We start from the raw sequence: 23,871 nt of genomic DNA on the forward strand, positions 1-23,871 counted from the left end.
GTCGCCCGAGACGCTACTCTGCACCTCGCATGGGCTTGAGGGGTTTTCCAAGTCCAGACAGGCTTGCTGACTGGGTTGATGCATGTCATCGATCCCAATTGCGTGGATCAATGTTCATGATGTAAATCACTGGATTGTCTGGTCCAGACTCGATTATTTACAGACCGCCGTCATAATAGCTGGAATACTGCTCAGTGCGGCGTAAAACAACAAAGCAAAAAGCCGATTCCAGAAGTGATGTGTCCGAGGACCTTAGTGCCTGATTACCTACACAGACATTCATGATTTCACACAACCAATTAAAAAAATAACAACACACGGTTTGATGCTCATTAACTTTACTGCACCAGTCAATCCGTGGAAACACAACTAAGGGACAGGCCACAGGGGTGGTGGTGGGACGAGATACTTTATTTACTTTCAGCTTCAGATGCAAAACCAGATATGCTTTTGATTACAACAATCAGCTTAAATATCTATTTGGACAGTCTGCTGAAGCACAGTGAGGTTTTTTCGAGTATGTTCTGGGACAATTTATCCCAGAATATGAAATGGTCTGTCCCGAGCCGGACAGGCCAAGCTCGTCACAGAATGGGCAACAGGAGGTGACTGACTCGATCTCATGATCTCCCCACACAGTGTTTGTGGTTTGCTTACCCAAAGCATGCCAAGAGACAATATTTAAATATGTTAAAAAGCTATCAGACCATGATAACAGGTTGTCTTTGTGGTGTTCGGTGATTCATGACCGGTCAGTGGCTGGCTGAAGTCTACTGACTTCCAAGCCTTATCCCTAAATTTCGCGACTTTGTCTCCAATGTTTCCAAATTCAGTAACACTTTACAGAAAAGCAAACAGCATCAAAGCTATTGAGCAGGTAGTCACCAGTTTGAACCTCTATTTTGTATGGATTTTCTAAATGTTTTGGATGCTTCATGACATCCTCCGCCTGTGGACAAGAGCTGCCCACAGCTTGGAATGAATGATATATTCACTAGGCCATGTTTGATGTTCTAGAGGATACAACGAAATAAACACCAGAGAAGCAAAACAGTACCAGTATCTAATATAGGATATATTAAATCAGCCAAAAACAATTTGGTGATGCCTTTCAAGAAAGGCAATTATATAAATACATACGTCCCAAAGAGAAAACACCTACAACTTTCATAACATGTATAAAAGCATGAAGCATTGACATGATTAAATTGGAAACGTTCAGGTTACACCATATAGTAAGACAATAGAAACAAATCACTTTGTATCACCATTAAAAGCAGGTTTTAGATAAGTAGCCACTAAAATAGTGTAGATTTTGTGGTTGGTTGGTTGGTTGGTTTTACGCCACACTCCGCAATAATCCAGCTATATGACGGCGGTCTGTAAATAATCGAGTCTGGACCAGACAATCCAGTGATTTACATCATGAACATTGATCCACGCAATTGGGATCGATGACATGCATCAACCAAGTCAGACCATCCGATCCCGTTAGTCGCCTTTTACGACAAGCATAGTCGCCTTTTACGGCAAGCATGGATTGCTGAAGACCCTATTCTACCCCGGAATCTTCACGGGTCGTAGATTTTGTGAGTTGATAACATTTATTAATAACATTTCAGATTTATAGTCATTATTCAAGAAAGAAAGATACCTACATTTTCAACTAGAATACTTATTACACTTAAATAAGACGATGGATACATCTTCAATTCACATGTTGTCTTGGTAAATATACTATTTGCAACATTAATATCATTTTCAGGTTGAAGTTGTGACTTTAAGTGATTATAATTACTAAGATATTGTAAAAGTTGAAACAGTTTCACCACAGTTTTGTAAAAATGTATCTTTCACCCGATCGTTGCTTACATCGTTGCTAAGATGTGTTTGTTGTTAAACGCCTCACTATGCAATATGCAAGCATTATGACGGCGGTCTGTAAATAATCGAGTCTGGACCAGACAACCCAGTGATTGACATCATGAGCATCGATACACGCAATTGGGATCAACCAAGTCAGCGAGCCTGACCACCTGATCCCGTTAGTCGCCCCTTACGGCAAACATGCGTTGCAGAAGATCTATTTTAACCCGGATCTTCATGGGGATCATGCTAAGAATTACATGGACAAGTCCCTGCAGCGTATCATATGGAAATCTGCAGGATGTGATTTAACGAAATACAACATGCAGTAAATCCTTTGTTAGTACATGAAACGATAAATATTTAAATATAGGATGAACTGAGAGCACACTTTGAAAATAATCGAACATAAAAACAATAATTGCGTCGATCACGAGGAAAGATAACTAAAAGAAATGTCGGGGTAATTAGCAGTAATGGGCCTGGATGAGGATTGTCTTTGTGTTTCGGTTATATACCCATGCTCATAATTAGTGTCATTCCTATACTCATACCCCGTTCACATGCACAACATCTACTAACGTAAGTAATTTTTCACATGTGTAACTATACATGCGTGTGTAGACCCGTGAAGATTCCGGGGTAGAATAGGTTTTCAGCAACCCATGCCTGCCGTAAAAGGTGACCGGGTGGTCAGGCTCGCTGACTTGGTTGATGCATGTCATCGATCCCAATTGCGTGGATGGATGCTCACGATATTAATCACTGGATTGTCTGGTCCAGGCTCGATTATTTACAGACCGCCGTCATATAGCTGGAATATTGCTGAGTGCGGCGTTAAACAACAAACCAACCAACCAACCAACATGCGTGTGTATATGTAAATTTACTATGCGTTCACATGAAAATCAACTTACGCGTGTAAATAAAGAATGTAAATTGTGTAAGGCACACATATTCCTCAATCTGTTCAAGACGTTCAACACAAAACAGGTTTTTTTCCCAATCAAAGTTGAAGGAGAAGAGAGTTACTTCACTGTAAAATTTCGCGTGAAGCAACATGTGTTTGATTTAAATTGAACACAAAGTTTTGACTCCTTGAAACCAAAAGAAAACACCGTCCACTCGGCTCTGTATATACGCCAAAAAGTTGGCAACTGTTGACAATTTGTTTGGTGTTGGCAAAAGAACAGATATTAATTAGATCATCTTCTTGCGTTAACATAAACATTCACTTTGCAACATATACACACAGTGCAAATTTACATTTACATTTGCACCTGCTCCAGACATGATGCAAATTTGCTCCTGGTGTCAACGCGTGAGTAAACGTGTTCACATGACAAGTATTCTCACGTATGAATTTCTACACACGTATACGTGAGCGAGTGAGTTCAGATATAAAGTCACATCGGCACTAGTTCAGCCATATGGTGACTACACACATATGCACATATACCCACATATGTATAGAAGCGCATGAAAATGGTGCATTTAACGGTGAATGTTATATTTCAAATTGGACACCCTTTTATCACAAACCATTTTTGACCTTAGTGAGGTCCACTAACAGAGAACACTTCAATGGGAGCAAGGGTCACAATGGACAGAATGCTTAGGTACTCCAGGCTTGAGTGGTGGGGCCGACCATACATTTTGTGTTGTAGTCCTGTATGGGTGGGTGGTGTGGGGAGTCACCCGGGGGTGGGTCATGGCACAGGTTCAGAATAAGCACGATAAGGCTAGACTCGTTCCATATGAACCATTCAACAATTCTCTCCATTTTACTACTTTATTAACCTTGTCAATCAGTCTACGTCTTACAAAGGACAATTTTGACAATTAACATATTTAAATAAAGGACACCATCTTTACGTGGGACGTCAGCTGCAAAGATTTGAACATACAGTTACAATGAAACATTGCTTAAGTCATGGTCCACACACAATCACTTTAGACACTATATTGTCTGGGTTCCGAACACAGCGGTTGACTGATGTATTTTTATTGTACCTAAGACTCCGACGAATGACTTGGAAAAATTGGGTGAATTAATATGACGCCCCGTGGCCATAGTCAAGTGGCCAATGTATACGCACGCACGCACGCACGCACGCACACACACACACACACATACATTACTACGTGAGATATTCCGCAATACTTGAACGTTCATAATACCCTGGACTGCACAGTGGGTTCGTTATTGTAGCTGATATAACTTAAAGGCAGCCATCGACTCATAACCAAAAGCTGGAAGACCTAAAGTTACGCGTAAGCTGAATATGCCACAATGGAATTCCCATTCTGCAAAAGACAGCAGTGTGGCTATAACGAACATGGGCCAAAAATATGACTGTAATGTATGCCTGGTCGTAGGGCTAAGCAGCGATTGGAATGAACGCTCGATGGATACCTTTAAAGATGTCGTAACGTCATGTTACAGTTTCAGCCACTCCGGCAGCAGTGAGCGTAGCCACGCAACTCATTCACTGTAATGGTTCCTAGCTTGAACACACACGTGTCCACACCGTTGATTACTGCAAGAAGAAACAATTCCGATTGCATGCACATTTAGTAAATGACTCATTAATAAGCCCAATGACATATATGGTGGGCGGGGCAGCTATGTTAAAGAAATCTTGTGATATATGTCAGTTGTTGTTATGGCTTTACATGGGCGCATTTCCACAAGATATTATGGAATAGATTTTGAAAGCGAGGCATGATGTTTAAGTCAAATGTGTTGCAAGACTATAACATATCACAATCCTAAAAAACTGTTTCTACATTCTAGTCAAATACAAAATACGCATTGCCCCATGCAGAACGGGCTCAAAATGTCAAAACATGGCTACCGTGGCGCCAGTTCGGAATGTGCGAACAACTGTAATAACGCCATTTCCGTGTGACATCATACACATACATTTATTTATAAGGACCCTTGTTAAAGAGGGAATGTCCAAGACGCACCTTGACTAAACTTACAGGGGGACAGACCCGTGAAGATCCGGGGTAGAGATCGTTTCACAGAGACATGTATGTCAACCCGTTTTCATTACAAATACACCCGTGAAGATCCGGGTTAGAATAGGTCTTCAGCAACCCATGCTTGCCGTCATAAAACCGACAATGCTTGTCGCAAGAGGCGACTAACGGGATCGGGTGGTCAGGCTCGCTGATTTGGTTAACGCATGTCATCGTATCCCAATTGCGTGGATCGATGCTCAGTCTGGTCCAGACTCGATTATTTACAGTCCGCAGTCATTCAGCTGGGATATTGCTGGGAGCAGCGTTAAACAACTAACAAAACCAAAAAAATACAGGGGGCATGAAGGTTATCAGAGCTTAAAGGGTAACATTATGATTTTAGTCTTCCAACATTCTTACTGCATATAAAAATACAATCGATATGCATGCATATAACATAAAGAAGGGACATTAATAAAGGGAAATATTGTTCAACTTCGGTCCACACAAAACTGTTGAATACGACTCCCTATACGGACACCCGACTAAGTGAGTGAGTATGATTTTATGCCACTGGTTGTATTATTCGAGCTGCACACCTTATACAAATGCAAAATTGAAACTATCATCATCGATTTGATATCTGATAGAAACACATGAATACATTCTTTGCTCCATGCAACTTCCGGTCACAGGATACCTAGGCGCAGCAGTCAATAACATCATTACCGATAGTCGCCTCCTGTGCGTACCTTCAATGATAGCTCCCAGCATGCCATTCCCAATGTAGCCGCTGCATCCGGTCATCACCTCCTCCGCACCACACGTCAAGGTCAGGTTGTTTCCAGTTCCGGCTTGTAACGACCTCACGTGACACGACAGACCAGGGCTTGTGCAGCAGATTATCTTTCGGCCTTTGAATAAGAAGTACACACTTTCATTACTTCTGCTGCGAGATCCACTGGAAAGGAATTTGAGTTTAACTTTGAATAACTTAAAGAGTTCGCTGTTTTAAAAGCATTATCACATTTTTCCGTTTACAAAACTGAAAGTCTATATCCGATTGTGACGCTAACGTTTTTATGGTGTTCCGAAGAACGTTCTCATACCTGTGATATCGTAACTGGATGAGTATTGCCTTTCACAAGATTGGTTTGTATGTATCAGTGAACAGTACGAGTTGTCCTCTGAGCATGAGAGGGTACAGTCTGCAAAATAAGTAAAAACAGAAGGAAATGTGAGTTAATAATTTTTCAGGCCATACAATCAGTGTTTGAAATATAAAACGCCAGGCGGCCATCAGGAGTCAGACTTTAGAAGCTGCAGGCCCTGACTGAACTCTTCAGGTTACAGAGACCAATAAGTCGACCCGTAAATTTACTGCTGGCCGTACTACGGGCCCGACACGAAATCTACCTGCGATGGACCTGCGGGCACGCGCTTACGTCGAACACCGCACACAATCAACAATTGTGTTTTGGAAAATCCTGATATAAAATATTTTCTTGAACAAATTCTGCTATTTTAAGGCAAACACAGCTATCTCAAAACTAAAACAATTGGTTGAACCGTATTCGGTTAATAATCATACATCAATGTGTTTAGACCCCACGGGACTGGTCCAATTCGCGTTGTGGTTTCGCATCTTGGGGAAGAGATACGCGTGGGGATGCGTCACTGGCTCCTTAAACCAGTTGAAGACGAAACCCCTCGGTACATTTGTACATTTATTGTTTTATTGCTATTAGTTTTAGGGTAAGACATTTCCAAATGTGATGCATCAGTGACAAAAAATATCTCCGATAAAGTTCCTTATTTTTCCGGTGTTTGACCAGGTGAAGTCTTGCCTTGCCTTTGCATGCAAACACCTGGTGTCACAATTATAGTCTTTTCAAGAGAATTCTTGTGACAATGGAGAAGGAGTCACCTATATTTACCGAGTATCTTGAAGTTCTTATAACATTGATTCCTTTGAATATATTCACACTGAAGACCCCGCTGTTTGCAGCATCTTGCCAGGGCATCAGCTGAGTATGAACCTGAAATAACAAGTAGCTCTGGATATAGTGAACTCGACGGACCCCTTAAAATCAGTTTACATGACGTTTACATGACCACGAACATTGACTATGGCATTCGTTCCCCCACGAAAGTCGAAAGCAATATTCGTCCTACGACAGACACTATTGATATTATCGCGGTATGACCCACAACAAAATAAAAAATTATTCAAGAGGTCACCATCTACAATCATTTAGTTATTAATAAAATGCAGAAAAAGAAATAAACAATCGATTTCTATTTTAAAAAGTGACATGGAAAGACAAACCTTGCCATGATATAAAATTGGGCTGATCAAAATGTTCTGAGCATAACAAACAAAACCAATTTTAATCATATTTTTCAACATAATCGCCCTGCTTTTCAATACACTTCTCATATTAAAAGTTAAAAATTCCAGTCAAGAAGAAGCTTTCTGAAGCCACCTGAAAAAACCATTCACGGCAGCTTTGGGGTCATCGTTGTGGTCATAGCGCGTTCAACGAAGGTGTTTTTTCAGTTTAGGAAACAGGTGGAAATCACTTGATACCAGGTCTGGCGAGTATGGAGGGTGAGGAAGCTCTTCGAACCCACATTGTCGCACAGTAGCCTTTGCAAGTCGAGAGCTGTCAGAAGAGGCATTGTCATGAAGTCGTAGAACTCCAGCAGTCAGCATTAATCGACGCTTTTTTTGGATAAAATCTCTCAGACGACGTAGGACAGTAGGCACCGGTGATCGTCTTTCGACTTTCTAAGTACTCAACAAGGATCACACCCTTTACATCCCAGAATACTGTGGCCATAACTTTCTTCACTGATCTTGAAGACTTGCATTTTTTTGGTGCCGGCGAAGTGTAATGGTGCCATTCATTGGATTGACGTTTTGACTCGGGATCATAATGGTAGACCCATGTTTTATCACCCGTTACTAATCTCTTTTTGAATTTGACGAAATCCTCCTCAATTAGCTCTAAATTTTCTCTAGCAATGTCAGTTCGTTTTTCCTTAAGATCAGAATTTAGAAACTTTGGCACCCAACGAGCAGCTATGTTATTCAACTGTAATTGTTCATGAATAATAGTTTCAATGGTTGCATGGTTTAGACCTGTGTCTTCCTCAAGTTCAACAATGGTAATACATGTACGTCTATCTGACAGTCTATCTCCTTGATTGAATCTTCATTAATAGGAGATGAGGGACGTCCAGACCAAGGGTCATCAAGGCTTATTCTCATACTGCCCAATGTTTAACCGTGAAATAGCTAGGACCCTTATCCCCATACACTTGTGACATGCGGTCGTGGATTTCTTGGGGAGTACTTTTCTCTAAAGTCAAAAACATGATGACTGCTCGGTACTCGTTCTTTTCCATTTATGTGTCCATTTGAACTCCTATCACATTCAACTGGCTGTCACTAATATACAAACGGCCTCAACAGACCAAATACACTTGCAATTAACTACTGAAACAATGTACAACATTGACTAGTTCACTTTGTTATGGCCCACAGTTGAAAGTTAGTCAGGCTTAGAAATCTTTGACCCGCCCACGTATAATTGTTATGAACATACGATTTTCAATAGTCTATGAATAATCAAAGTACCATATTTCGTCCTCCCCTCACATTGAACACCGCCGGTAGAGACGCTGGTAGTCACTCTCTGTCCGTAACTGTATTTTATATTAGTCTGAAATGTAATAATATTGTGATTACATGTGGAAATACTATGCACATCACTGCAGCGAAATCCGCCAAGCCCTGGCCCTGGAACATACGTTTGGGTGTAGTTGCTACATGCCTACTCAGACTGACAGCTATGGAAGACAATGCGTGTACGTACATTCGTGGCAATGGATGAACATCCCGCGAGAATCTCGTCAACGTCACACGTGATTGGACCAGATGACCTAACGTCCCTGCACTGTAGACTCGCCTGGTTGGACTGAGAGACGCCCGTCCCTGCCAGCAGCCAACTTGGAATAGCTGAAGCATTAGCAAAACAACCATACACACAAGCGTCAAGTAGTTTGGGCATTCGTGACCAACTCGTGTTATTCCGGGACAAGCCGATTAGCGACTCGTGCCCCTCTCATGGCCATTTTTGCGACCGGGATCCGTCTTAGCGCAAACGGGCATACCTAAAACAATTGTCAACTCGTTGCGTAATGGTTCACATATATTTCCCCATATAATATATATATTTCAGATGCAATTTAAAGCACATCGGGACATGCGGAATTATACAGTATGATTGAACACATGAAACTGTTTCTTGGTTATATTTTTAGATGCAAGACATATGTAAAATCAAAAATCATTTCTAAGGGATTCTTTGACGAAGAACTTGAAATCATACGCGCATTCAGATTGGTTTGTCGTATTTGCGCACATAACATTCATCGATAGGAGGACGAGTCATCTTGCAGGTTACGGAAAGGGGCGAGTGGTGATAAATGGTAGTTTGGGTATTCCTACTGGCAAAGGGAAAAAACAATCGTGAGTGAGTGAGGCGGGTTTAACGCCGCTTTTGACCTTATTCCAGTTATATCACGGCGTGTCAGCTTAATTTGGGAGGAAAGCCCGAAGTGATGCAGGTCTCAGACGTTTACCACTTTGGTGAAACGGGTATGGTGCTGACAAACCTAGAAACATAATCGGGGCGAACCGGGATTAGGACCCGCAGTCATAGGTTTCTGGTGTACCCAAGGGACGCAACTCTGCACAGCGAATCGCGGCGCCGCCTTAGACGACTGGGCCACCCGTGCCCCCCCAAAACAGTCGTGACTTATGTGGATGAAATAGACCATGCCAATGTAATCTTTATACAATGCTACACACTAGGCAGATGATATCGCACTACATGCCCTCTTCCTCTCAAACACTCACTCACTGACGTAAACACACTCACGCACTCACACAGAGCATACGCGGCTAAAGAGGGTGTGTGCCGTGTGTGCGCATTCAATACAAATAACACAACTATCAAACGGAACTTATTTTTGATGCTTTTTGTGATCATAATTACGCCACAAAATACATCCTCCTTTTTCCAAAAAGCTGCAGCCGTGCTTCAAAATCACTCACTCACTCACAATTATTGCGGACCTAACTTGTCTCAAATAGACCCAAGGACGGATGCGGGAGTTCTAAAGGGTGTCAATTGAGCTTATTATCGATACACATTATCTCGATACACGGTTAAAGGCGAAATGAATGTATGGCACTGGCAGACTCTTATCAACACTATAGCCTATTTGACTTCGTCTCGGACATTTAGAGTTATCAGTCTTGATTTGAGCTCTTCAAATTTGGTGGTAACACTTCCAATCAGTAATCTTAGATGTCATCTGACGAAGTGAACAGTGCGCAAAATGGGAATTTAAAATACTGTTGTTGTGTCTGAAACAACAGCAGGAGAAGCAGGTAGAAAGAGAATAACAAGACATTTCGGAAAATCGACTTAGCAACACTCCCTTGTCTCGGACTACGCATAACTCGACACGTTATTCACGGCCCCAGAGTTTACAAGGCTTTTCTCTATATTTCTCTCTATGTTTTTCCATATGTTTGTTTATATGTTGGTTTTTGCCTTACCCACACATGAGGAAATGGGGTCTGACCAACTACCGTCACTTTGGCACTCCACCACTATATCCCCTTCATGGGAGGGGTAGTACCCCAGGCCACACTCCAGGCTAGCTGATGACAGGTACGTCGTTGTACTGAAGTTGATGCTGTAGGCACCTGAGAACGCCGGGTCTCCGCAGTCCACAACTGTAAGGTAAATCGCTGGTGTGTGCTGATTGTGGTGGAGGTAAAGTGCAACACTTAACTTAAAGAGATACAGTGAAATGTTACTAGATGATGGGGTGGGGGAGAGGAGTGTGTGTGGAGGGGGAGGGGCGGCAAAATATGATACAGTCCTAAGGCCAATCTCAACCTCTGTAAACATGATTGTTTACGCACCTATTTACACATTTTAAAGTTTAAAGTAACCTCTTCGGTAAAACAGCGACCATTGCTCTAACAAATCCGTCTGTCTGTCTGTCTATATGCATTTTTCCCAAATCCTAACAAACAGACGCCGGTTACCCACTTTGACACTGCAGGGCGAGAGGGGACCAGGTTCCATCGGCCTGGCAGGTACTGGTTCTGTCTCCCGACTGCGTAAATCCCGTCTTACAACTGTACACAGCTGTTGTCTGGTAGCTTGTTCCTCCTGACCGGGGAGACTGCATAGTTTCCGTATCGGGGGGTGAGCCACAGTCTACAACTGAACATGGTGTTTCTGAGCTATTAGGACGAGTACATGTACGATTTGAGTTATGTCGGCGTGTCAGCTTTAGGGGAACGCTTGAAATGACGCAGGTCTTAGACGTTTACCATTTGTTGAAACCACGGGTATGATGCGAATCAATGCGAACCCGGATGCAGAGGACGCACCTCAGGTAAGTCAGTTGCGACACCTGAAGTCGCTGAGTCGCCCGTGCAAAACATTAAAGAAGATGAAGTAAGACGAGTTCTATGGATGAACAACTTCTTTATTACAATTAGTCCGACGTTTCGGTGTAGATCCTAACACCTTTATCAAGCAAGTGGTAATAAAGAAGTTGTTCATCCATAGAACTCGTCTTACTTCATCACACCAACTTCTAAATGCCACTGAAAGAAGTTATTAAAGAAGATTACGGTCACGGGGTATTCCGCTACTACAAAAAACATTGGTCAGCCACGGAGTTTGTTTGTTTGTTGTTTAACGCAGCACTCAGCAATATTCCAGCCATATGGCGGCGGTCTGTAAATAATCGAGTCTGGACCAGACAATCCAGTGATTGACCAATCTCATTCAAATCAGATCTAAGTTCTCGCTGCCGCTAAACAAAGATCTGAGGACATCCCATTACGGGACACGTCAGAACGAACTTTCGCGAACTTTGACCGACCTCTGAAATGAATAACAAGAAGTCGACATCAGCCAATTAGACGGCAGCTTTCTCGAGCATTACGGCACTCGTTTCAGCATGGCGACTTCCATTTCAGATTACGCTTGAAAAATATGTTGACACAGTTCTCGATTAGAATTTTGAAAACTGAACAAACGAACATTCCGAAAGGTATAATATATGGCTGAGATTGTACGGCATTGCTTCCAACGTACTGTGGAACGCCTCCTCCGTTCAAATGTTTATCCTACGGAAGCGAGAGATAGACGATAATTTTGACGGAATCAGTCTTACGGACCGTAACTGTCGTTCGGAGTGCACCGTGTTAACGTTTTCGAGGTCGCATGATTAGAAAACACACTCCGACTGTCACTTTCATGATCTGGTAAGCGGGGCATTGATTGGTCGGATGAAAGGTCGTTCTGACGTGACCCGTATGTCCTCAGATCTTTGTTTAGCGATAGCCAGAACTAAGATCTGAATTTAATTAGATTGGTGATTGACATCATGAGCATCGATCCGCAATTGGGTTCGATGACATGCATCAACCAAGTCAGCGAGCCTGACCACCATACCCCGCAAGTCGCCTTTCACGGCAAGAATGGGGTGCTATTCTACCCCGGATATTCACGGGTCCAGCCGTGGAGTAGGCATATAACTTGACTTCACTGTAAACCGTGTAACGCCCGATCCCGTCCTATATAGGTCGTATAACATAACCGCCATTTATGGAGACAGGTTAAAATAGGTGTGCACTTTGATTTGAAGAGAAAATGTAATCAATTTGAACAGTTATTTAAGGTTCAAGACTGTCTGGGTTGTGATGGTCACGAAAGAAGTTTCAATATGGATTCCAGTCAGTACGGGTGGAGATCGAGTGATACCTTTAGTGTAAATCCTTCGTCATGAACTGTTATCATGGTAATTTATGTAGATAACCTGTTTGGTGCAATATTTGCAATTCGAAATATTCTCACGTATGCTACCGACAAAAAATAAGGGAACTAATGATTTGAACGTAGATGTTGAGAGGTAAATTTACAAAACGGTGGTGTTGCATCTGAAAGCAACATCTAATCACAATGAAATTTTACATTATGCATGAACAGCACGTGATGCACGTGCAAACAGAAGATAAAGTATGTGCGCCTATAGGGGAACTCAAAATCACTAATACAAACGCTCAAAAATGCTTCCGATGCCGTTTCTCAATGAACAGACAAAATGGCCAATTGTGTGTACGATAGAAGGGGGCACGTCAGTATCCCAAGTTGCCCGAATGTTTGGCAAATCACAAAGTGTAATTTCTCAAACAAGAGGGTTTAAAATGAGACATAGGGGTGGCCCGGCTAAAAACGACACTTAGACAAGATTGTCGCATCTTATTACATTAATCGCACTACGCAATAGATTCAGATCTGGCCGTGTTATCCATAGAGAATTCTGTACAATAACGCCTCTATCCAGCCCTCCTGAAAGCAAGGCGTCCTGTGACCCTAACAGCCTACCATAGTGGTGAAAGATTTGGGTGGGCTATGCAACACCAGGGATGGGCTGCGCGCCAATGGCGATACACCATGTTTACAGACGAATGGAGTTTGGGGCTCCGATTCACAGATGACAGAAAAAGTTGTTGGCGACGTAGCGGCGAGCGCATGCCAGGGCAACAATTCTTGACCATGATCAGTATGGGGGCGGTAGTGTTATGGTGTGGAGCGGTATCCCACATGGCAGGCGAACTGACCTGGTTATAGTGAATTTTGACGAAATTTTGATCCTGTCGTTCCATCTGCAAGAATTATCGGCAGAAAGTTTTGAACTGTAAGATGGCAATGGCAGACCCCATCGTGCCCAGGTCGTCACGAACTATCTCCGACGAGAAAGCACACGGACATTTGACTTGACCGCGAAGTCCCCTGACATATTCCCAATAGGCATCTGGGGATCTTCATGGGGTGGCTCTTCAGGCGGAATGGCGGGCAATACCAAGGGAAAACATACGCAAATTAATCGATGGTATGTGATAAAGGTGTCGTACAAGTATCGCCCAACATGGTGGACACACCAGATATTGATCTTCCCACCCGAAATTAATTTTACAAATATTTATCATCATTACACCTTCACTATTATTTCATCAGTTCCCTTATGTTTCGTCGGTAGGTCACCATTAAATCAGTTCAGGGCCAACTTGCACAAAGCGACCGTAGCTCTATGACTATCGTAAGCCTATGTTAAAGCATGGGAGTTACGATCATCTTAGCGCTGAGATCGTTTCGTGCAAGTGTGCCCCTAAGTTCAATGTAAATTGTTACCACGTTAGCAGTAGATCAGCTACCAATGCCTATCAATTAGGATTTAGTCATCTGAAAAGAATATTTTTATTTTCATGATTTATATGACAATGTTGCTGGTATTCAAATGGTTGTTCCAATCAGACTTTCTTTTGTTTCTTTTAAAAAAGATGTTCTTGAAACAAATATGCATTTGGTCCGACATGCTGTACACATTCGGATGACAGGGTGGGATGGTTCAGTGGGTGACGTAGGGTCGATAATGAAGGTGTGTCACAACAAGATGTTTTTCTTACTTTCGCATGTGATAGATGGTGTCTCCCACGTTCCGTCAGCTTGGCACATGACACGTCCGTGTCCCCCCGTGGCGTTATAACCAACGCTACACGTGTACTCAGCCTCGCTTTCATACAGAGTCGAAGTCCTGTTGACAGTCATGTGGGCGATCGACGTGGGCGCCTGGCAATCCTTCCCTGAAGCATAACAAGACTGAAATAAAATCAGCAATGTCCCTAATAAACATTCACATGAGACTGCTGCCTGTAATATGGAAGCACACAGGTTTATAATACACGTTTTGATTCATGGAATTAGCGACGTGTTTTGTTTAATTTGACATATGTACAAGTATTATATGTTAGTGTAATTGTGGTCAATATGAGATTTTCCGTATGACAGTTTTCGACACCGAATACTCAAATGTGACATACATCATCTTTATCTCCTGAACGTTTCTTGAAATCCAACAATTTGAGGTGAGGTGAGATGAAATGGGGTTTTACGTCGAGTAGGTCGATCACTTAATCGCCCTGAGACCCGTGAAGATCCGGGGTAGAATAGGTCTTCAGCAACCCATGCCGTAAAAAGGCGACTGTGCTTGTCGTAAGAAGGGACAAACGTTGGTAAGGCTCGCTGACTCGGTTGATGCATGTCATCGTATCCTAATTGATTGGATTGATGCTTATGATATCAATCTCTGGATTGACTCTGCCATGATGGAAGTGAAATAGGTTCAGGTTGTTTTAATGCCAAACAATTTGTACATGCATTATTTTGATAGCATAATTCACCAGTTAACGTTTTATATTATCAGGTACCTGTTCGACGAGGAACACATGTTGGTGTATTCATTACTATTCGGGAAACTCATGAGATATATCTATACACCACACAGGGACATGCTAACAAGTCGTTCTTACTTGTACAGTTCAAGCTTGGTTTTCCCCAAGATCCATTAGCCTGGCACATGCTGGAGCCCTCTCCACCTACAGATTCAAACCCGGGACTGCAGCCGTAGGTCATCTGACTCCGATACACCGTAGAGTTAGCGCCACCTATCTCCATACCATCCCTGTCTGGAGGCGCCCCACATTCAACCGCTGTGTTCAAAAGATGGTACATCGCTTGTAAATGCTATTGTATGATAAGGGGGATGACTTCAACTTTCCAATAATCAACTCTCCTTTATGTAGAGCAATATTACAGCAGCTCGTACCTCTGGTGTCTACATTTCACATCTCTTGAGGAACAACTGAGCATGCCCTTTCTACGAGCATTACAAAGGTTGTCATATGACTCTTGTTAATTAGGGCCTCAGTTAAGCTTTCAAAATGATTTATGGTAGACATGCGGAGGACACCTCTAAATTTGAAGCATCAGTTACCAAGATGATTTCCGATGTGCATTTCCCTACCATATATTCCCTATTTTTATTCAGGTGAAGAATTGACTTGCCTTTGCATGTGTTTGTGACAGATGCCACCGGTGGGGGAGGATACGCTCACCTTTTCGCGAACACCTTGTTTCATCACTACTTGATAGTGAATTATAAACACATGCTCATGATATAGTAGGAATCGTACATTATATAGACTCTGCTTTTAGCAGATATTTCTTATGATTGTGGAAAGAGTTTTCAGTTTTGACGGATTTAGCACTAGGCGATAAATAATACAATCATGTTATATGCTACCAAAGAGAGAGAGTAAACTCTCTGTCTAAGGCTAAAACCAAAAATGCATGTAGCCAACTTTTGTTTACACTGAACACTTCCTCGGACACTTTTGTTCCTGGTTCAGATGTAATTTCACACCACATACTCATCTTGCATATGTACGTAATACAAGCACATGTAAGCAATCTCGCCATTCTCATATAGTTCCTGTAGTGGGAGAAGACCATTCTAACCAGGTTTGTCGGGGGCACGGGTGGCCCAGTAGTCTAAGGCGCCGCGATTCGCTGTGCAGAGTTGCGTCCCTTGGGCACGCCAGAAACCTATGATTGTGGGTTCGAATCCCGGTTCGCCCCGATTATGTTTCTAGGTTTGTCAGCACCATACCCGTGCTCAAGGGTTTTTACCGAAGTGGTAAACCTCTTAGACCTGCATCACTGCATCATCTTAGACCTGCATCACTTCGGGCTTTCCTCCCACATTAAGCTGACACGCCGCGATATAACTGGAATATTGTTAAAAGCGGCGTTAAATCCAACTCACTCACTCACTCACTAACCAGGCTTGTCCTGCACATCTTTAACTCATCACAGTGACAGTGACAGTGAGGGCAGCAACTCACCTTGACACTGGAGTGTGGGAACTGACCACACCCCGTCCTCCTGGCAGACACTCGTGCCCTCCCCGTCAGTTCTGTTGTAGCCCACGTCACAGCTGTAGCTCACCTGGTCCAGGTACAGGGTGGATGTCACCGAGGTCACGTTCTGGTTGGATTGAGGCAGTGGATGGCCACAGTCCTTCTCTGAGGACATATTACACATTATGAACCGTGTCATATATCAACAATCATTTAATTAATATCCGTGTTAAACAACTCTATTTTTGGATTCCAAAGACGCCAGACACGTAGCTCGACAATTGAGTGAGCCAAGACCAAAATGATAAAATACAAAGGGACTAACCATGTGATATTCTGGGTTGGGTAGGGTTGGGGTTGGTTTTGGTTTCGGGGTTGTGTTTTTTCATCAAGAGCTACGAAACCAGATATTTTTAAATAAAAGCCTGCTTTTTTAAACACCTACCAACAATTACTAGACGTGCGTATATTTACTCTTTTTCAACAATCTGTAGCATAAAAAAAGATTTGGGTACAATTTCTTTCTTTCGATAAAATCCCAGCCCCACACCCATCCGACCCCAGAATATCAAATGGCCGGTCCTAAAATAGACGAAGTACATACTAGTGCAGGTCAGTGTAGGGCGACTCCACACACCGTCAGCATGACATTCACTGACCCCGGTGCCATTCACGGTTTCGAATCCAGGACTGCAGGTGTAGTTGGTCACACTCATGAAGACTGTTTCCTCTGCGGATGCAACCATTTCCGGAATATCCGCAGGTGTTCCACAGTCAACGACTACAATAACAAAGTATTTACAAACACCTTTTGAATTACAGTGTTAATTATTCACGAGCATAGATTAACCATGTTGTTTTTCGGAACACCTCATCCACACTTTTTTATTAGAAAAATTATTAGCCATTTACCTCATGGTCTAATTATTTCTTGTGTAAAGAGTTCGTACAAACATATAAAAGTCAGTTATATATGCTCTTACGGAAAGTGCATTACTTAATGTAAAATCCATGGTCAATGTTTGTATGTTTAAATGCTGCGAATCTAAATGATAAAAACGCGCGTGAATAAGTGAATAACTGCTTGACACCGTCTGGGTATGCTTTGGGTGAGGTTCCTGCAGTAGAGTTGGCTAGAGTCATTGATTTCTTTCTTCATTTTTAGATGCTGAGATTTTTTTACGTCACATTTAAAAATCATCATACGGAAAGTATGTTAACATTTTCTCACTGTTCACTAAAACAGTACAGATGTACGTGATTTTAAAACAGAAAATTGAAAAAAGCAGTAGATCTATAATAAAGCAAGTTATATGATAAAACGCCATTTTTTACAACACCACGTGTAGGTGAAGCCATGTGTGCAGTTTTCTTCAGAAAACTGGTCAACTTGACATGTTTGTACCTACACAACTGCTGGAGGAATGTACTTTTCAATTACCAATTACCCTCAGTTCGAGCCCTTCATTGCCTGTGGGTGGTGGTCCTAATTGATTTATTGCGATCACCAGCAACCTGTAGTGATGAGGCCCCCGCCCTAAACATGCATATTGCCTGCTGTATGTGCGCTCCCGACATGCACTGTCTCGCCATGATGATACTGTCACAAAGCAACAACATCCCATCTTTCCTCGCATGACAATGCAAAGGTAAAAAACATGCGAGCCGGCTTTCTGTACGCATATTCGATCGATTACGTAGATTTGAACTGGAATTCTACCTCGCGGGAGTCATTGAATGTGGCCGCTATATCAACTGTTTCATTATCACTCTTCATGGGATCCATTATTTGATCCATAGAAATTTCAATCAATTAAAGACGTTATACCAAGAGACGTTAAATAATGGTACTTGTTGCTACCCTGTCTGGCGCTCTGCACTAAGGGGCTAAAACAAGGACTGGTCGGCTCGGGGTCAGTATACTGTGTCTGAGTGGGATATTCATGTTAAACTGCGACATGGTATCTCAGTGAGCTAGCACTATAAATCGGCATCAGTCCGGACTAGTACAAGCAGTCACACAAACACACACACGTACATGCACGTCGCTATATGAGTGCAATAATCTTGGACGCGACGTTAAACCCCATTTCACCTCATCTTCAATATATTCGAAAACAGTTTATGCTGCCGATATTGAACGTTAATTACTTGATGATGTAATTAACAGTTAACGTCTCTTTGAACTCAAGCCTCAAGAATAATATATACATTTCTTTTCACAATTCGTCATTGGTTCTAGTGTAATGGCACAATAAGTAACACGTGAACAAGCTTGATAAACATGCAGGGTTTTATGGGCAGTTTCTGAACTAAATCCGACGAGCCCGAGGCGAACCTGTGTGACCAAGGAAGCTAGAGGACCTTTGAAATTCATCCTCAAATACAAAAATCAATAATTCACTCGAGCAAAGTTATCGTTTTTGATTTGTATTGTGCAGTGAAATATATAACTTGATACATGAACGGATAGGGATACACATGGTGTCTTTGTTAACAGTTTCTAAATCAAATCAGCGTAGCCAAGGCGAACATGCACATCCAGGCAATCATAAGGATTTATTTAGGATATCTTTTGTAATAAAATTCTATATTCATCCTAAACTTCACCTTTAAAGTCAATATTTTACTCCAGCAAACGTAACATGTTATTTCACCTTGTGAAAGAACGCTTCATACCGGAACGATTTTCACTCGCTTCAAAGACACATGTTTTTCAGACTATGGTTAGTAAGAATATGTACAATGAAAAGAAAATGTGTCTCTTCTTGTAAAAAGTTATGTTTTTCTCATCTCATGACCTGCTTATTATCTGTAAATAACTTGTTTACTGCAGCAGATCTGCAACCCATGAACATGTATAATTAATGAGGGCATGAGAGATCAACTTGACCAGGCATTGAGATGAGATAAACATGTCATCCGTGCCTCGAGTGAAACTGTCAACTTTATTATCCATGACAACCACTTATGACAAGCACAACTTTAACTCATCACAGTGACACTGGGGGCAGCATCTCACCTTGACACTGGAGTGTGGGAACTGACCACACCCCGTCCTCCTGACAGACACTCGTGCCCTCCCCATCAGTTCTGTAGTAGCCAACGTCACAGCTGTAGCTCACCTGGTCCAGGTACAGGGTGGATGTCACCGAGGTCACGTTCTGGTTGGATTGAGGCGGTGGATGGCCACAGTTTACACCTAGAGCATGATTTACGTGAAAAACGTGCATGTTATAATAAACAAATATAAGCTTTTACATATCTGTCTTGATGTTACATGTAACACAAATTAACAATATATCTTTCCACAATGCAATCATTGCGCTAAGACTACCGTATGTAAATGTTCTACCGAGTAGTGTAAGTACAGTTCACATTCACGTCTCGCAACGACTTTATCCGGCACACAAGGGAGGCACTGTGAGGTGACGACTTTGACATACAAAGGATGCGCTGACAACATACTCTGCCATACAAGGGAGGCACTAGGGAGTTGGGAGGTGCCGACTTACTCTGACATATAGGGGAGAAGACTTATTCTGACATACAAGTGAGGTGAAGACTTACTCCGACATACAGGGGCGGTGAAGACTTACTCTGACATACAGGAGAAGTGACGAATTACTCTGACATACTTAGAAGGTGCCGACTTTGTCTAAGATACAAAGTAGACTTTGGCAGGTGAAGACTTACCCTGACACACAAGGGAGGTGAAGACTTACTCTGACATACAGGGACGGTGAAGACTTACTCTGACATACAAGGGAGGTGAAGACTTACTCTGACATACAGGGACGGTGAAGACTTACTCTGACATACAAGGAAAGTGGCGACTTACTCTGACATACAAGGGAGGTGAAGACTTACTCTGACATACAAGGGAAGTGACGAATTACTCTCACACACAAGGAAAGTGGCGACTTACTCTGACACACAAGGAAAGTGGCGACTTACTCTGACATACAAGGTAGACTTTGGGAGGAGAAGACTTACTCTGACATACAAGGTAGACTTTGGGAGGGAAAGACTTACTCTGACATACAAGGTAGACTTTGGGAGGTGAAGACTTACTCTGACATACAAGGTAGACTTTGGGAGGTGAAGACTTACTCTGACATACAAGGTAGACTTTGGGAGGTGAAGACTTACTCTGACATACAAGGTAGACTTTGGGAGGTGACGAGTTATTCTGACATACAACAGAGGTATTGAGTAGATATAACTTACCCTGGCACACCAGGGTAACCTGGGACCAGCCAGACTCATCAGTGCATTCACTGATTCCTGACGTGCCCCGGGGCTGGTAGCCCGTGTCACAACTGTAGCTGGCTTGACCCGTGGTCAGTGTCACGAAGTCAATCTCCGCCTTCATACGGTTGACAGCAGGTGGGTTACTACAGGTGCCACCTGTTCCGTGACACCATTAGGTAATTGTGCACATAAAAAACATGTTTCTCAATTTGATTTGACATTTAATCATGTCGAATGTTATATTCAATTATTCAGAGCTCCAGATAGCTCTGTTGAGCAATTGAGTGTTTACTCTAGGGTTTCTATTTTAATTGGGTTATTACATTTTTCATTGCCAAAATTAATGAACATTTTAAGATTTAAAAAGATGAAATAATGTTTTCAGATGTATATAACTATTCTAAACATATAAGCTTAACTCGGAAAGAAAATTAGCTCGTAATTGTGTTTCGGAAATCAGCTCCTTTGTACGCCTGCTAAAATAGCTTCATTGGGTATTTACGCGAGCTGTTTTTATACATTTGAGTTTTTCATTTAATGCATGCGTTTCTGTACGAAAGTTAATTAAACGTAATTGGGTTTTGAATATTTGGGGGGTGGGGGGTGGGGGTAGGGGAGTGGTGGTGGTGGGGGGTGGCGTGTGTCTGGGGTGGGGGTAAATTTACGCAAATACGCTGCTTATCTGTAGCTCTGTCAATTCAATCTTTGTATATCTTCTGTTGAATCAGCAACAGCCTAATATTGAATCTACCGACATCATTAACCTATGTAAAACTATTGTTGAATTCACGTCAATCTAAATTATCTATGTCAATGTTGTATTGAAACATTATTTTAACTTTTGAACCTATATAGTATGACATGACTTTAAACATCATATATTATGTGATATTAGTTTCATTATTCACATGTTCACTTGATAACGGTGAACTATATAAAGGTACCAAGGTTTTAATATTCTCCCCATGCACGAATAGCAAATGATCGGTCAATAAGTTTAAGTCTGTATATACCTTCGCAGCAAATGTGATCATCGTTCGATGAAGTCATCACACAAATTTGATTGGCTTTACATGGACGAGTCCTGCACAGGTTCTTTTCTGACTGCAGTCAAAGAAATATAGACAGTATTGACATGTACGTATATTCATGAAAGTTCAAGCAAGTACGAGGAAAAGTAACTTTTGCGTGGTGTTATCACGACACATATCTTTATAAACTCGACTTTTTGCAAATGATATTTTTTTACAGCAAAAATACTATTTGCTGAGTGTCTAAAAACAAACGGGACCTTTTCAATATTTCGGGGATATTTCAAACTTAATAAAGAATAAATGCATCCTATCTCACAGCCTTGACTACTTCCACTATTGTAAATACATATAAATGTAAATATTATGAAATTGTTTCTGAAGGTTATTTAATTTGGTCCTGTGCTTATATGGGCAACCGAATCGTATGGTACATGTACAAATAAAAACATTTGAAAATCATAATGGCTTTAAATTTACCTGTCCACGTTTTGGCTTAAAGATACCATAAATGTACGATGCTGTGTTTGTTACATTTCCACCTTTGCTGGCGACATGAAGCAGTTCACAGTGTCTTGTATTGACGTTATAGTTGACTGCTCCGCACCGTTCCATGCTGGCGCAAAGGTTACAACATTGCTGGAACACAGACACCTTGGCTACAGACATCGGAACAATGTCCAGCTTTCTAGACTGTAGAACTTCACAGCCGTCACATTCCAGGCCAAGGGACCTGCATTGTCCACATAGGAAACCCACCCATACCATACGCGACAACAGCAAAGGATCACCTCCCATCTTGACGAGCGACCCTTTTGGAATGTTGAAAACTCTGGTAAACTTCTTCCCTTTGATAAACGAAAGTCGCTGCCTCTGAAACAATTTAAACGTGTATACGTTGTGAACTATTGATTTGGACTCTATCAAGAAATCAATTGGTACTTTCTGAGGTTAGGAATCAATACACTGCAGGCAAATACTCTAGATGAAAGACAAAAAAGTATGTGAAATGCTAATTCGTTGCCGTTGTTTGGAAGAGTTCATATTACCATGGACACACAATCACAAATCAACTTCAAAATGTTTGTGGAGCCTCGGGTAGATCTTGAAAAATACGTCGTCTATGTATACTGTGCAAAAAAAAGAAACGCAAGATGGATTTTAGATGCATATTTTATGATACAACTAATCAACAAATGGTTATCGATTGTTCAAAATATGCACACATTATTCTCAATACCCCAGGTTCCATATGCCAGGTTCACTGAAAGAAAAATGCATTTCTTAAAACAAACATATGTGTAAGTTCGTTAAATAAAATATACTCTGCATAAAAAGAAACGCGACAGTAGTAAAATCGTAAATATATGACAGTGTTGCCGAGTGTCCGAGTTTTGCCGACATCCATACAAAATTAATATCAAAGATGAATTGGTCATTTCCGCATGCATTTGGATTTATTTGTGTGGAAGAATTAGTTACTGCAGAAAGTTGTGAAAATATGGAAAAAATCTCAAGAACACAAACACGTGAGAGTCTGGCGCCGAAACGCAACAACATTACATGCACGTGCGACATCACGTTGGGTTTACATTTGTATGCCATTACAATCTTACAGAAAGTGAACAGCGAAAACATACTACGACTGACCGAAGCCCAACGCAACAACGCCATCGGCCGACTGCATACCGGCGAATCATATTCGGTCGTAGTCAGTTTTTTTCCAATCACCGTTACAAGACTGTGGAACCATTATCAATTACACAGGACCTTTCCAGATCCGGTCGAATACAACTACTAGAGCACAGGACAGATTCATACGGCTACATCACTTACGTGAAAGAACCACCACGACCACCTCTACAACTACGGCAATACCAGAAT

At 41.9% G+C, this 23,871-nt stretch overlaps 1 protein-coding gene across 1 annotated transcript; it reads right to left on the reverse strand.

Annotated features, from left to right (window-relative positions):
* Positions 1–2,548: 2,548 nt before the first annotated feature.
* On the reverse strand, positions 2,549–22,785 carry LOC139478760 (C4b-binding protein alpha chain-like). Its single transcript, XM_071261372.1, has 16 exons — positions 22,468–22,785; positions 21,970–22,060; positions 20,933–21,112; positions 19,725–19,904; positions 17,307–17,483; positions 16,688–16,867; positions 15,314–15,493; positions 14,411–14,587; positions 10,974–11,150; positions 10,472–10,651; positions 8,718–8,860; positions 8,480–8,564; positions 6,774–6,875; positions 5,946–6,044; positions 5,589–5,750; positions 2,549–4,406 (listed from the first exon to the last, which is right to left on the reverse strand). Exons 1-16 carry the CDS (start codon positions 22,783–22,785, stop codon positions 4,315–4,317), a joined length of 2,523 nt encoding a protein of 840 aa, XP_071117473.1. The 3' UTR covers positions 2,549–4,314.
* Positions 22,786–23,871: the final 1,086 nt, after the last annotated feature.

This window comes from Haliotis cracherodii, unplaced genomic scaffold (genome assembly GCF_022045235.1).
Source record: "Haliotis cracherodii isolate W230 unplaced genomic scaffold, xgHalCrac1.p SCAF_4, whole genome shotgun sequence".
Lineage (NCBI taxonomy): Eukaryota > Metazoa > Mollusca > Gastropoda > Lepetellida > Haliotidae > Haliotis > Haliotis cracherodii.

Excerpts from the sequence above, each read along its gene's own strand:
- LOC139478760 (XM_071261372.1), bottom strand. The coding sequence starts at position 22,785 with ATGGGAGGTGATCCTTTGCTGTTGTCGCGTATGGTATGGGTGGGTTTC. Across the intron at positions 21,113-21,969 it reads TGATCACATTTGCTGCGAAG|GTGGCACCTGTAGTAACCCA; the intron begins GTATATACAGAC and ends GTCACGGAACAG. Across the intron at positions 5,751-5,945 it reads ATCCAGTTACGATATCACAG|GCCGAAAGATAATCTGCTGC; the intron begins GTATGAGAACGT and ends TCTTATTCAAAG.